This window comes from Muscardinus avellanarius (genome assembly GCF_963383645.1).
Source record: "Muscardinus avellanarius genome assembly, chromosome: X".
Taxonomy (NCBI): domain Eukaryota; kingdom Metazoa; phylum Chordata; class Mammalia; order Rodentia; family Gliridae; genus Muscardinus; species Muscardinus avellanarius.
The window spans coordinates 1,181,401-1,196,294 of record NC_137792.1 but is presented as its reverse complement, the minus strand read 5'-3'; the positions used below and the strand labels follow the sequence as shown (position 1 = coordinate 1,196,294).

The 14,894-nt window shown below is 52.7% G+C and overlaps 1 protein-coding gene across 1 annotated transcript in view; it reads left to right on the top strand.

The window, feature by feature from the left end:
- Positions 1 to 2,810, top strand: part of PUDP (pseudouridine 5'-phosphatase) — a gene marked incomplete at both ends in the record, with an annotated part of 68,522 nt that extends 65,712 nt beyond the window's left edge. The window contains one exon of the mRNA XM_080718560.1: positions 2,634 to 2,810. Within this exon, the coding sequence (XP_080574686.1) occupies positions 2,634 to 2,810 (177 nt within the window). The remainder of the gene's footprint in view (positions 1 to 2,633) is intronic.
- Between the last annotated feature and the right edge of the window lie 12,084 nt (positions 2,811 to 14,894).

Genomic DNA, 14,894 nt, shown 5'->3' with positions numbered 1-14,894 from the left:
CGAGGCCCAGCCCTCCCCTCCCCTTGGGTGCCTGGAGGTCAGGGAGCTGCACCTGCTCTCCTAGGACAAGATTAACCCGCTTCACCCCTGCGCCCACCCTGTGGGGTGAGTTTGCTAATGAGCGCGTGATCTTAGCCTTGTCAGAAGGCAAGGGGGGTGAGAGACTGTTTCCCGCTGACGTAATGGCACAGGAGGGTGGTAGACTCTTAGCACACTCTTCCTGGCCTCCAGGAACGCTTGCCTGGACCTCAGCACACTGGGTCAGTACCGGACCTGCTCATGAGTTGGGGGGGGGGATTTTTTGATGTGTTGATTTTGGGCTTTGCTTTGTGCTTGCGGTACTGGGGAGGGAGTGGACCCAAGGGCATTCTACCTCCGGGCTATACCCCTAAACGTATTTTTTATTATGACTTTTTGTTCTTGAAACAGGGTCTTGATAGGTTGGTTAGGGTCTCCCTAAGTTGCTGGGGCTGGTGTCGAACCTGCCATCCTTCTGTCTAAGCCTCCCAAATACTAAAACGACAGGCATGCAACACCACGCCCGGCTTATTGTTCTCCTTTTGTGGTACTGGGGATTGAACCCAGGGTCTCAGAGATTTACCCAAGCCATTCTTATTTTTATTTGGTGGTACTGGGGTTCCTGGAAGCCCTTCTACCTCCGGGCTACACTCCCAGACCTATTTTATATTTTTTTATTTGGAAACAGGGTCTCTTATGCCAGTGCAGCTGGCTTTAAACCTGCACGATCCTCCTGTCTCTGCCTCCCAAGCGCAGAGTACTGGGGTTCCTGGAAGCCCTTCTACCTCTGGGCTACAACCAGACCTATTTTATACTTTTTATTTGGAAACAGAGTCTCTTAAGTCAGCGCGGCTGGCTTCGAACCTGCGCGATCCTCCTGTCTCCACCTCCCAAGCGCGGGGATTACAAGCGTGCGCCACCACGCCCGGCTTTTTTTTTTTTTTTTTTTTTTTTTGAGACAGTGCCTTCCCAAGTTGCCGAAGCTGGCCTCAAACTTGGCCATGTCCTGTCTCAGCCTCTTGAGGAGCTGGAATTACAGGCAGGCACCACTGTCACCAGCTGAAAACGTTTTTATAATAAAAGGCAGAAACAGACAGAGGGCTCGGAAAAGAGGCGACTGGAGAATGGAAAGGTCCCACGTGAACATTCTGAATTGCAGGGAGTTTGGGACTCCTCTGTGCCCTCCGCCCCGCCAGGCCCTACAGACCCCCAGGTGACAGCACCAGCTAGCCAGCCCCTTTCCACGCTGAGTGGCTGAGTTCTAGGAACGTGGTGAGGAAACACAGGTGCGTGCTTTCCCCGGACAGAGGCCGGAGTGAAGATAGGAGGCATGCCTAGCTTTAGATTTAGATTTAGGCTCCTCCTTGCTGCTGCAAGACGCCTTGGGGATGTTTTGACGGAGTCCTCCAGTGAGGCCGAGCCTGGCCTTGCTGCTGGGCTGCCTGCATGGGGCGGCCTGAGAACTGCGGTGTACGGACAGCTCCGTGCAGACACGGTGTCTGAAGTAAGGGAGAGGGGGTCCACAGGGGAACGAATACAGTCGTGACCACGACCCGGGGTAAAATGGATTCCCATGATTCTCCAGAGGACAGAAGGGGTGTGCACGTGTGCACCGAAATCTGTGTGTTCCTCACAACACTTTTTTATTTGTTGTTGTTACAGAATACTGGCTTACAGAGGCATAATTTTTTTTTGGGGGGGGGGTGTCTGGGGATGTAACCCAGAGGCATTTGACCTATGAGCTATACCCCCTGCTCAATTTTTTTTATTCTTTATTTTTATTTTATTTTTTAATTTTTTTTTCGGGTCTGGGGATGGAACCCAGGGGCACTTGACCTCCGAGCTACATCCTCTGCCCTATTTTTTATTCTTTATTTGGAAACAGGGTCTCACTGAGTTTTAGAGGGCCTCGCTAAGTAGTAGCTGAGGCTGTCCACGAACCGTGATCCTCCTGTCTCAGCCTCCCAAATGCTGGGATTACAAGCGTGCGCCACCACGCCCGGCTTTTATTCTGTATTTTGAAGCAGGGTCTCACTGAGTTGCAGAGGGCCTCACTGAGTAGCTGAGGCTGTCCGTGAACCGCGATCCTCCTGTTTCAGCCTCCCAAGTGCTGGGATGACAAGCGTGCGCCACCACGCCCGGCTTTGGGGGCGTAATTTTTAACTCAAGCATCCTAACCGTTTTTCCAGTGACCCTACCTACAACAGGCAGGGCTCTGGAGTGGTTTCGCGTTTTAAAGGAAGGCATGGTTTCTCTTTGGCTTTGTTTTAGTTTCCTCTCATACTCTGGATGTTCAATTATCGATTGAACAGATTGTTATGATCCGAAGAAAATAAAGTTAGAAGCACCGAGTGGACGCACAGCCACGCTCCATTTACACAGAGCTCTGGCGGTGATGGGAACCTCCCCTCCAGAGGGGCCAGAGGTGGCGGGACGCGTCCCACAGGCCCATCGGAAGCAGCCCGGGGTCCCCCGCACGCGCTGTGGCCCCCGCAAGCCTCTCTGTCTCTGTGTGCAAGGTCGCAGCCCCGGCTATGAGGACGGCCGCGCACGTGGGCTTCGTGGACATGTCTAATTGCCTAAGAGACCATCTGCGCTTTCTTTTCTTCCCGCAGTGCCTGGTCTTTGAAGATGCCCCCAACGGGGTGGAAGCCGCCCTGGCCGCCGGGATGCAGGTGGTCATGGTTCCCGATGCCAACCTGAACCGCGACTTGACCGCCAAGGCCACCCTGGTGCTGAGCTCCCTGCAGGACCTCCGGCCCGAGCTCTTCGGCCTGCCCGCCTACGAGTGAGCGCCGGGCTCCGCGCCTCTGCTCTTGGCTCCTGGCGCCCGCAGCCACGTCCCGGGCCCCGCGCTGCCGAGAGCACGCGGGGAGGAACTCGGCAGCCCCCACGGCGCGACCTGCCCCGACCCCGTTAGCCCGGGGGTGGCTCCACCGTCGGCCTGGCCCGCGGGGGCAGCCGCCACTCAGTGGAGGACAGAAACGCAGAGGAACCCGCGCCAGAGACGAGCCCCGCCGCCCAGACAACCAAGCCGGTGCCGCTCACGGTACAGGGAGTGTGCGCACACCAGTGTGCGCCCCTCCGTGTGCACGCGCACGTGTTAGGTGTACACATATGTATATTTATGTTTGCACATACCTGTCAAGTTGATCTTTTTCCAAGACAAAGTGAAGTTATGTTTGTGACCTTCATTTTAGTTTTTCTGAACCTTGGCAGCTAGAAACTGGAGACCGTGCATGTATCGCCGTGTGTGTACGCTTTTCCGTATGTGTATGTGTGTGTACATGTACGTTCACATCCCTCTAGGACACGCTTCACACGTTCTGGTGTTGGCCTGGACACTGAGCGGCAGGGGAGGGGCGTGCGCCCTCCGCTTTGTGACCTGGGTGGGACGGGCCTCGGGACTCGGGAGCCTTGAGCGGGCGCCACAGCTGACCAGCCTTCATTTGGTTTCTGCTGTTTTGGGGTTTTGTTTTTTTTGGTCCATAGATGTCCATAGCACATGTGTTAGAATCCCCCTCCTTGCTCACTGTTGGAGAACGTTTTCTACCTCGCAAATATCATTTCCCTCCTTGAAGGACATGGCCCTTTTTGCGTTTCTTGATAGAAGGAAGGTTTCGCATCAGACGCTGAGAGCCGCAGGCCGTGCCCAGCGCTCCGGGCCACGCGCCCCTGCGGCCGGCCCTCTTACAGACTCCCGGCGCTGTCGCTGGGATGTGGCTCCGGGGTGTCTGGGAAACACGGTGTAGGGCAAGGCCGCGAACCCCGGAGGCTGCCCAGGCGGGGAGGGACGCAGCGCGCATCTCCGGAGCCCGGGCCGCGCCGCCTGTTGCACAGCGGGCTCCATGCAAGCCGTGCGAGGCGCGGAGCGATGCGCGTGCGTGTGCCTGTCAGGTGCAATGGCCGACGCCGCCCTGGCCGTGCACCCGCGCGGCCCGGGGTCAGCGAGGTCACCCGAGCCCGCGTCCTCCTCCCGACCCACGCAGACTCTCACCCGGCTCCTCACCACTTGATTCACGTTAATAAAATCGTTCGCATCTGTTCACGTACTATCCGTGTGGGAGTCTTGCTTTTACCTTCTGAAAACGTCCTCTGAGCAACAGAAAACCTAAGTGTGTCCGGTTGACGGGTTTTGTTTTGTAATTTTTTTTAATTTTTAACGGAGCATTGTAAGTGCACATGCCCCCGGCCAGCCCCTCCCCGCCCGCCCTCCCGTGCTCCCTCCTTCCTGGTTGACTTTGACAGTAACAAGCACATCGTGCACTTTGAAGGTTCCCTCCCCCGCCCTCCGCACTCTCAGGTCACCTCTGCTCCTCTGAGGGCCCCGTTTGCACAGGAGCTCCTCCTCTGGCCCCTTTGCCTGGGCTTTCACATACTAGGGAAGCATCCGATTCCTTCCTTTTTTGCCACTGATTCTGGAGTTCCTCCTCTTACCCACTTCTCCCTAATATTTTGCACATTAAGAAAAGCATCTGATTTCTTACTTTTGTGTGTGTGACATTCCACTGTAATTGCGATAATTTTTATTTTTTATTTTTTGGTGGTACTGGGGTAAACCCTTCTACCTCCGGTCTACACTCCCAGATATATATATATATATATATATATAATTTGGTGGTACTGGGTTCCTGGAATCCCTTCTACCTCCGGCCTACACTCCCAGACCTATTTCATTTTTGGAAACAGGGTCTCTTAAGCCAGCGCGGCTGGCTTCGAACCTGCGCGATCCTTCTGTATCTGCCTCCCAAGTAAGGGGATGACAAGCGTGCGCCATCACGCCCAGCTATATTTCTTTTTATTATTTGGAAACAAGGTCTCTTAAGCCAGCGCGATCCTCCTGTCTACGCCTCCCCAGCGCAGGGATGACAAGCGTGCGCCACCACGCCCGGCTATATTTCTTTTTATTATTTGGAAACAAGGTCTCTTAAGCCAGCGCAATCCTCCTGTCTACGCCTCCCAGGTGCGGGGATGACAAGCGTGCACCACCACGCCCGGCACCAGCAATGTATTTAACGCAGTCCTTTGGTTGGAGTATTGAGATTCTGCGCGCCGTACGCCTTACTGAGGTCGGTGGTGAGACCTTCATTATATATATATATATATATATATATATATATATATGAAGCAACATGATAGGAACCCTCTCCCTCCTCAGTCCTCCCTCTCCTTCTACTCCTTCCTCCCCAGCCTCCTCCCTGTCCTCCTGGCCTCTCTCTCCGTGAATCTCAAGTCCCTCTTGTGTCCTCTTTCCCCTCTGGCTTCCCTCGACTCCCGGCGGCCGGCTGATCTCAGCCTCCCGTCCTCCGTTTTCCACAAACGGCACACTTTGGCACGTCTCCGCGGCCCAGTGGAGTTCCGTGGACGGCTCTTCTCTTAAAGCCGCAGCACTCACAGTGCCGCGGGACGTTTTCGTATTTAACGGGGACCCGATTCCCTCGGATGCAGCGTGAAGTCTCTCCCCCGTGAAGCGGGCACTTGTCTGATTTGCTGTCCGGCCTTCCAAAGCAGGTGCGCTCGGACGGCGTCTTCCAAGCCACTTTTGCGAGAAGACGCTGGACAGGTTTGACCCACGCTGAGACAACGCCAGGCCACATCTGGGCATGTTTTCCCGTCAGACCAACTTTATCTCGAAAGTGTTGCTTTGACCTGATAACGTCTAGGAAGGGAAAGTCCCGGCGCCGGCTACTTGGCCCGCGCACACACTTGCTTTTCTTTTCTTTTTCCTGTCCTGCCTCAGCCCCATTGCCTCAGTACACTTCAGTGTTTTCATTCCGCTGATAACTGGAGTGTGTGGAGCTAGCAGGAAGATGAAATTGAACTCCAGAATAAGTCGCGTCGCGCGAGAGAGCTCACAGTTAAACAGCCACACTCCCAGCCCGCGTCCCACCAGGGCCCGCCGAGCTGAGGACCCAGGGCTCGGGCCCTCCGCCAGCCAGTGCCTCCCCAGCTTTGTACGCCCCGAAGGCAGCTTTTCAGGAGGATAACAGCTGCTGAGAGAGAGATTACTATCAATCTCGGCCTAATTCTACTTACACGGAACGTCCCGGGCACTTCTAAGAACTTACTAATTGCTGCTCATTACTTCTTTCTTTCCTCCTACTGAATCCGGTCTGCGGTGGAGCCCGGTGATTTATCTCCGGCTGCTGCCTGCTGGACGTAGGTCCACGTCTAGGCACAGAGGACAGCAGGCAGTGGACACGAAGGGTAGCTGCTGTCTGCATTTCTCTTTCTTTTTCGGTGCTGGGGATGGAACCCAGGGGCATTCTACCTCTGAGCTACCCCCCAGCCCTATTTTATTTATTTATTTATTTATTTATTTATTTATTTATTTATTTATTTATTGGTGGTACTGGGGTTCCTAGAAACCCTTCTACCTCCCAGACCCAGGGGCATTCTACCTCTGAGCTACACCCCCAGCCCTATTTTAGTTTTATTTATTTACTTATTTACTTACTTACTTGCTTACTTATTTATTGGTGGTACTGGGGTTCCTGGAAACCCTTCTACCTCCGGGCTACACTCCCAGGCCCATCATATATTGTAAACAGGGTCTCTTAAGCCAGCGAGGCTGGCTTCGAACCTGCGCGATCCTCCCATCTCCGCCTCCCAAGCGCGGGGATTCCAAGCGTGCCCCACCACGCCCGGCTAGTTTTATTTATTTTGCAGCAGGGCCTCACTGGGTTGCTGCGGGCCTCTTTGCTAAGTTACTGGCCCCGGTCTGGAGCCTGCGATTGCCTTATCTTAGCCTCCCAAGTCCTGGGAGGACAGGTGTGCTCCACCAGGCCCAGCTGTGTGTTCAAATCTTTAAAAGCAAATTTGCACAGGGTAACACCTTTTAGAGTGAGCTAACCTATCTGGAGAAACTCCTCTTCTGAGCGCCGTTGGCTTAACTCAGCGGCTCTACAAGGAGCCGTCAAAAGCTCCTTTCTCTTACAGGAAGGCTCTCAGCCTGACACTATCTCCAGAAATCTCTAGAACTATTATCTCCTCAAAGAGAAGCGAAGAGTTAAGAAGCAGGGACGTGACGAGTCCACCTTTACCCACAGTTTAGCTCCTCAGAGGCTCAATGACCTGCAGTCACCACATTCAAACACATGACATGAAAAATGCCACAATAATTTTTGAGGTGCTAGGAATTGAACCCAGGGGCATTCCACCTCCAAGCTATACCTTCAGCCCTATTTTTTAAACAATTTTTTTATTGAACATAAGTAGTATACATTTACACTATATTTGGTGCCCTCTCCCCCCTGACCCCGTTTTCCCTTCCCCCCTCCCACCAATGGTTGTCCAGGGTAACCATGTCATGTTCATAATTTTACACATATTCGGATGTAGACCCTCATTAATCAAGATCAGCCTTCCTCCTCTCCTCTCTTTCCATTCAAACTTTGCTGATATTTCCCCTCCATTATCTGGAGTCCCACTGGTATCCTCTGTGTTCACTAGTTTGGTCAGCCCTATTTTTTATTCTTTATTTTGAAACAGAGTCTCAGTGAGTTGCAAAGGGCCTCACTAAGTAGCTGAGGCTGGCCTCGAACCACGATCCTCCTGTCTCAGCTTCCCAAGTACTGAGTTGACAGTTTGTCCACTATCATGTCCAGCTTTTATTTATTTATTTATTTATTTATTTATTTATTTATTTATTTATTTATTTATTGGTGGAACCGGGGTTCCTGGAAACCCTTCTACCTCCGGGCTACACTCCCAGACCTAATATATATATATATTTTTTTTTTATTTTTTGGAAACAGGGTCTCTACCGCGCTCTCTTTCCTTTATCTGGACTCCCCCACGGTTCTTAATTTCTCTCTGGCTTCCACAAAGATGAGAAAGCACAGGGCAGTTCACTTTATGAGACAGGTTGGTCTCCTCTACCGGTTTTCCCTCAAATGACATCGTTTGCTGCTTCTTTATGGCTGAGTAATATTCCATTGTTTCATAGCCCAAGTGTCTTCTGATGGACTTCAAAGCTCCAGAAATAAAAAGAATCAATAAATGGTATGCTCTTAAGTAATCAATTTATTTTTCAAGGTACTGGGGATGGGACCCAGGCACATTCTACCTCCAAGCTATACCCCCAGCTCTTTTTTTAAAATTTTCTTTCTTTTGTGGGTCTGAGGGTGGAACTCGGGGGCATTCAACCTCCGAGCTACACCCCCAGCCCTATTTTTATTCTTTTATTTTGAAACAGGGTCTCACTAAGTTGTGGAGGGCCTCACTAAGTAGCTGAGGCTGTCTACAAACTGCGATCCTCCTGTCTCAGCCTCCAGAATGCTGGGATTACAAGCGTGCCCACCACGCCCGGCTTTATTTTTATTCTTTCTTTTCAGACAGGGTCTCACTGAGTTGCAAAGGCCTCACTAAGTGTGCGCCAGCACACCATTAATTCAGAAAGCTTCCTTGCATCAAAGAAAATCATCAGGAGTCTAGAAATACCTGGGCATGGTGGGGAACAACTGAACTTCCAGGACTTGGGAGGCTGAGATAGGAGGGTCTCGGGTTCAAGGACAGCCTCAGCTACAAAATGAGATTCCCAGCAACCTAGTGTGACCCTGTTTCAAAGCAAAGAATAAAAGAACTTGGAGAGACGGGCGTGGTGGCGCACACTTGTAATCCCGGCATTCGGGAGGCTGAGACCAGAGGATCGCGGTTCGCGGACAGCCTCAGCTACTCAGTGAGGCCCTCCGCAACTCAGTGAGACCCTGTTTCAAAGTAAAGAATAAAAAATAGGGCAGGGGTGTAGCTCAGAACCAGAATGCCCCTGGGTGCCATCCCTAATACCACACATACCAAAAAAAAAAAACAAAAAAAAAACTGGGAGTATAGTTTGGAGGTAGAATGCCTTGGGTTTAATATCTAGTATAACAGCAGCAAAAATAAATGTGAACAAAGCCTACAAATTAGGAGTAGGAATATAAAAAGAACTTTAAGAAAAAACACCTTATTGCCCCCAAATAAAATAATCCAGTCAAAAAGAAGCAATTGAACCGAATAGACACTTCTTAAAAAAAGTACAGCTCACGCTTGTCATCTCAGCATTCTGGGGGCTGAGTCAGGAGAATCACAGTTTGCGTCCAGCCTCGGCTACTTAGTGAGGCCTTGTGCAACTCAGAGAAACCCTGTTTAAAAATAAAGAATTAAAAACGGGCGTGGCGGCGCACACTTGTCATCCCCGCACTGGGAGGCTGAGACAGGAGGATCGCACAGGTTTGAAGCCAGCCTCAGCTACTGAGTGAGGCTCTCAGCAACTTAGTGAGACCCTGTTTCCAAATAAAATAGAAAATAGGTCTGGGAGTATAGGCCGGGGATAGAAAAGGCCCCGGGTTCCACCCCTAGTATCACACACACACACACACACACACAAAAAAAAAAAAAAAAAAATGTATTTCTGCCTGGTCCCGGAGACCAGAAGTGTGGGATCCAGGTGTGGAGGCAGGCTCCCCTCCGGAGGCCTCTCTCTTGGGCTTATAAATACCGCCATCTTCTCCCTCGACCCCTGTGTCTGACTGGGTCCTCATGTGCTCTTCTTACTAGGGCAGCAGTCCTGTTGGTCCCCCTAGGGGCTTACTGCCCCTTAACCATCCTTGCGGCCCTTCCTTAAAATGCGATCACTTCAACGGATAGCGCCTCAACACTGTTCAGAGCTACACAAAGGTCTCCCGTGTACACAATAGGGCTTTCCCGCTCTCCATCCCCTTTGAGGGCTCATTCCTGCGACTCCAGCTGGTGAATAACACCGTCTCGAGCTTTACACAGATGGCTCGGACACAGACAGACTTTCTTACGAGTTCTCTGAAAATACGTTCGTGTCACTCAGTAACTAGAGCAAAAAGGATATCTGGTGTCTTTGTTAGCCATCTCATTACAGCCAGAAAGCAGAGGAAACGGGCTTTTTTTATTTTTATTTTTTATTTTTTTTTGGTGGCACTGGGGTTCCTGGAAGCCCTTCTACCTCCGGGCTACACTCCCAGACCTATTTTTACATTTTTATTTGGAAACAGGGTCTCCTAAGCCAGCGCGCGTGGCTGGCTTCGAACCTGCGCGATCCTCCTGTCTCTGCCTCCCAAGCGCGGGGATTACAAGCGTGCGCCACCGCGCCCGGCTATCGGGCATGTTTTTTAAGGACCCGCCCCCAATGACCTACCTTCCTCTCCCTAGGGCACCATATCTTTCAACATATGGGGGACCCTGCAGATCAGAGCCGCAGCTGCCTCCCCATTTCCACCTTCCTGATGTAACCCTGGGCGGCCCAGACGGAATCTCAGCCGCACCCCTGGCACCGGGTACTAAGGGCAACCGAATGAAAGGCCAACCTCCCCCCAGTGCTGTACTGACCAGGAAGGAGAGATTTTAGAAGCGTTTTCAGTAAGCTGCTTGCTATAATTTTTTTTAAAACAATTTAAAGGTCCACCAGTGCCTCCCGCTCCTTCCTGCGCCCCCCCCCCCATTCCTCTTGTGCCACCCCTACTCCCCACGTCCATTTTAATAAGGCTGGGCAGCCGACTGACCCTGCACAGGACGGAACTGGGGTTTGAACCTCTGCCCTGAGCTGCTAAACCACCCGGCCCTCCTCCTCGGGGTGGGGTGCTCTGCCAATCCTGCGGACTGTCAGCCCCCACCCTCTCCCGCGACGCGCCGTTCTCCACCCATGGGCTTCAGGAGCCAGACAAAGCAGTTGCCCTCTCCCTGCTGAAGAGGAGATGCCCCCCCCAAATAGAGGGGGACCCCACACCCAGGGTCTGTACTCCCAGCAGCCATGCCCCCCAGTACTTAATTTTATTCTCAGGGAGGTTTTAAAGCCCAGCCTCCTTTCAGAGTCCAAGGCGCCTGCCTGCGGGGAGGCCCTGTGGTCCCCTCCCAGCAGCTGCAGGCCCTCCGTCCTGGCGCCCTTCCTCTAGGTGACCCGGCAGCCTTCTCTTGCCCCTTCTCCACTCTCCTGTCTGATTTGTGCCCTTTTCTCTCTTCTTAGAAAGATGGGGATCCCTCCCCCCAGTCCCCATATCTGTCCTTGTCATGACTTCTCCCCAGCCCCAGAGGAGTTCTCAGGTCTGGGTGGGTTCCCGGGTGGGCGCAGGAGCCATTCTACCTGTGTGCCGGGAAGGACGAGGCTTCCTCTAGGAACGATGTGCCGTTGTAAACATTTGAAAACTATTACCAATAAAGTTTTGTTGGGAGCAGGAAGCCTGAATGACAGTCAAACTCAGAACCAGGCCATTTAGCATTCGAGGGGGACAGCACAGAGACCAGATCCCCACGATGGCTCTCATGTCGACGGAGCGAGAAGACGCTTTCCTTGAACCAGCCCGAGGCGCCCACTCACTGGGAAGACCTTCAGCGCCCGGAACGTGGCTGCTCGAGGCTGACTGGCTCCCTGGTGCCCCGCTCGCGGTATGCCCAGCCTGCGCTCTGTGATCGCCGACTGATGCCGGGTCAGGTTTGCCAAGCACCGTATTAGCCAGCCCAGTCTGCATCTGCGCTGACGGCCTGTGCACACAGGCCCTCTGCTGTGGCCGGGTTTGCTAAAACTTCCCGAATGCCTGGCCTCAGTGCTCTGGGAAGAGAGAATGAATAATGCTAAGTAGTTAGCGTCATTATTCAGGAAGTGTCGAAGGCCCATGGAAGGAGAAGGGTCTTCCTCCCAAACTCTCCCCGCCATTCCCCTGCGGTGTCCCCGACACCGCCACCCTTCATATCAGCCTGGGAGGACTTGAGCGCCATGAAGACCGCCCTTGGGCCCTTCGGCTACGCTGTCCCCAGTGTCCTGATGAAGGCTGTGGACAGGGGCAGGTCTGCGACTCCCGAAACCACCTGCACGTCCATCCAGTGGCCACCCCTGGTGCTGGTGCTGCTGGCGGTGCTGCTGCTGCTTCTTCTTTCCTCCTCCTCCTCCTCCTCCTCCTCTTCCTCCTCCTCCTCCTCCTCTTCCTTCTTCTTCTTCTTCTTCTTCTTCTTCTTCTTCTTCTTCTTCCTTCTTCCTTCTTCCTTCTTTCCTCCTCCTCCTCCTCTTCCTCCTCCTTCTTCTTCTCCTTTCCTCCCCCTCATCATCCACCTTCTCCTCCTCCTCCTTCTACTCCTACTACCTTCCCTCCTCCTCCTCCCCTTCCTCCTCCTCCTACCCACTCCTCTTCATCCCCTTCCTCCTCCTCTCCCTCCCCTTCTCCTCCCCCTCATCATCCTCCTCCCTCCTTCTCTCCCTCCCCCTCCTCCTCCCCCTCCTCCTTCTTCTCTTCCTTCTCCTTTCCTCCTTCTCCCCATCCTCCCTCCCCCTTCTCCTCCTTGCCCTCCTCCCCCCTCTTCCTCCCCCTCCTCCTTCCCATCTTCCTTCTTTTCCTCCCCCTCCTCCTCTTTCTCCTCCTCCTCCCCCTCCCCCCCCCTTAGTTTACTTGCAGGGGCGCACTGCAGTCTCACATCATGACGGAGTTGAGCGTGATAGAGAATCACACACACAGCACTTGGCGAGCCGCCCGGCTCTCTCCGCGCTCCCTCCTTTAGTGTCCAGGGCAGCACGCGCGTCCCAGGAGCTGCCCGGTCAGGTCAGCCAGGCGGGTTCCCCTGCTCTCCCAGAAACTGCAGTTCACCTGGGGGGAAGCTCAGGCTGTCATGGCAGGCACGCACAAAAGCGCAATTGCAAATTTCTGCTCCCGCTTTAAGAGTGAAAGAGACCGCAGCCAGGAGAACCTAACCTAGTTTGGGGTTCGAAGGCTCAGGCAAGTGGCCCGGCTGCAGAAACAGTGCTACGGTAAACCGAGAAGGTAGCCAGCTAGCCTGGCCGCTTTCTTCTCAGAAGATGAAACGCAGGCTCGCCACGGCACCCAGTGATTCCTTCTTAGGTGTCTACCCGAGAGAAATGGAGACCCCTCCTCGCAACAACTGCTATACCCACGTCCACGGTAGCAGTCGATAGGGGTCCTAAGAAGAAGACAAGGAGATGCTGGAAAGAAAGAAAGGAAGGAAGGAAGGAAGGAAGGAAGGGAGGGAGGGAGAAAGAAAAAGAAAGAAAGAAAGAAAGAAAGAAAGAGACAGAGAGAAAGAGAAAGAAAGAAAGAAAGAAAGAAAGAAAGAAAGAAAGAAAGAAAGAAAGAAAGAAAGAAAAAGGAAGGAAGGGAGGGTGGGTGGGTGGGTGCCTGGGTCAAAGCTGGCTTGGTAGTGAAACCCTGATACCACGAATGTGTTCCCGGTGATGAGTTCACAGGGCAAGCACCCTCCTAGATTTCAAACATGTCGTCCCACTCAGATGAGAGACAGGCAAGCATCTCCATTGGGGATTTATTGATTTATTTATTCTTATTTATTTATTTATTTATTTATTGGTGGTACTGGGGTTCCTAGAAGCCCTTCTACCTCCGGGCTACTCTCCCAGACCTATTTTATATTTTTATTTTTATTTGGAAACAGGGTCTCTTAAGCCAGCGAGGCTGGCTCCGAACCTGCGCGATCCTCCTGTCTCGGCCTCCCAGACGCGGGGATGGCAAGCGTGCCCACCACGCCGGGCTCCATCGGGGACTTAGAGCTTGCCAAAGGAGGCAACGGACCAGGTAGTTTTCGTACCCACAGTAGGAGACACTGGCGGATACCGACACGGGTTCAGACCTTGGGAGGAAAGAGGTCAAATCAGTTCATGGTTTCTGCAGGGTGAAATTCAAGAGCCTCCAGATGTTTTGAGCGCAGACAAGTTACACAAGTGTGAAACTGCGCACAATTTCACCTTGTTGCATGAGCGGTATTATTTAAATACCCCATAGAGCTACCTCCCAAAGCCGGGCGTGATGGCGCACACCTATCATCCCAGGCCTTAGGAGGCTGAGAGAGAGGGAGCTCAGGGTCGTAGCCAGTCTCAGCAGTTCACGGAGGCCCTCAGCAACTCAGTGAGATCCTGGTTCAAAATAAAATAGGACTAGCCAGGCGTGGTGACACACGCTCGTCATCCCAGCATTCGGGAGGCTGAGACCGTAGGATCGCAGTTTGAGGCCAGCCTCAGCTAATTAGCGAGGCCCTCTGCAACTCAGTGAGACCCTGTTTCAAAATAAAATAGGACTAGCTGGGTGTGTGGGTGCACGCTTGTCATCCCAGCATTTGGGAGGCTGAGACAGGAGGATCACGGTTCAAGGACAGCCTCAGCTACTTAGCGAGGCCCTCTGCAACTCAGTGAGACCCTGTTTCAAAAGAAAGAATAAAAAATAGGGCAGAGGTGTAGCTCGGAGGTCAAATGCCCCTGGGTTCCATCCCCAAACCTGCACACACACACACACACACACACACACACACACACACACAAAATAGGGTAGGAGGTGTTTGTTTCTTGTTTTTTTTGTTTGTTTGTTTGTTTGTTTTTTTGTTTTGGTGGTACTGGGGCTCCTGGAAGCCCTTCTACCTCCGGGATACATTCCCACAGGCTACACTCCCAGACCTATTTTTATATTTTTATTTGGAAACAGGGTCTCTTAAGCCAGAGAGGCTGGCTTCGAACCTGCGCCATCCTCCTGTCTCCGCCTCCCGAGCGCGGGGATGACAAGCGTGTGACACCACGCCCGGCCTAGGAGGTGTATTTCAAGGGTCGAATGCCCCTGAGTTCCATCCCCAGACCCACAAAAAAAAATAAAATAAAAAATAGGACTGATGATGTAGCCCAAAGGTATGATGCCTCTGGGTTCAATCCCCAGTAAAACACACACACACAGACACACACACACACACACACACACACACACACACACACACATACACATTTGGTCTCGAGGGATAAATTGAAAGTGAATCAGCACAGCAGCGGGTATGTGTGAGCTGCACTGCAAAGCCATCAGAACGCTCTCCTAAAGGCAAGGGGGGCCCATTGGAGCGGACAGACACTCAACTTCTCCCCAAACCCAAGA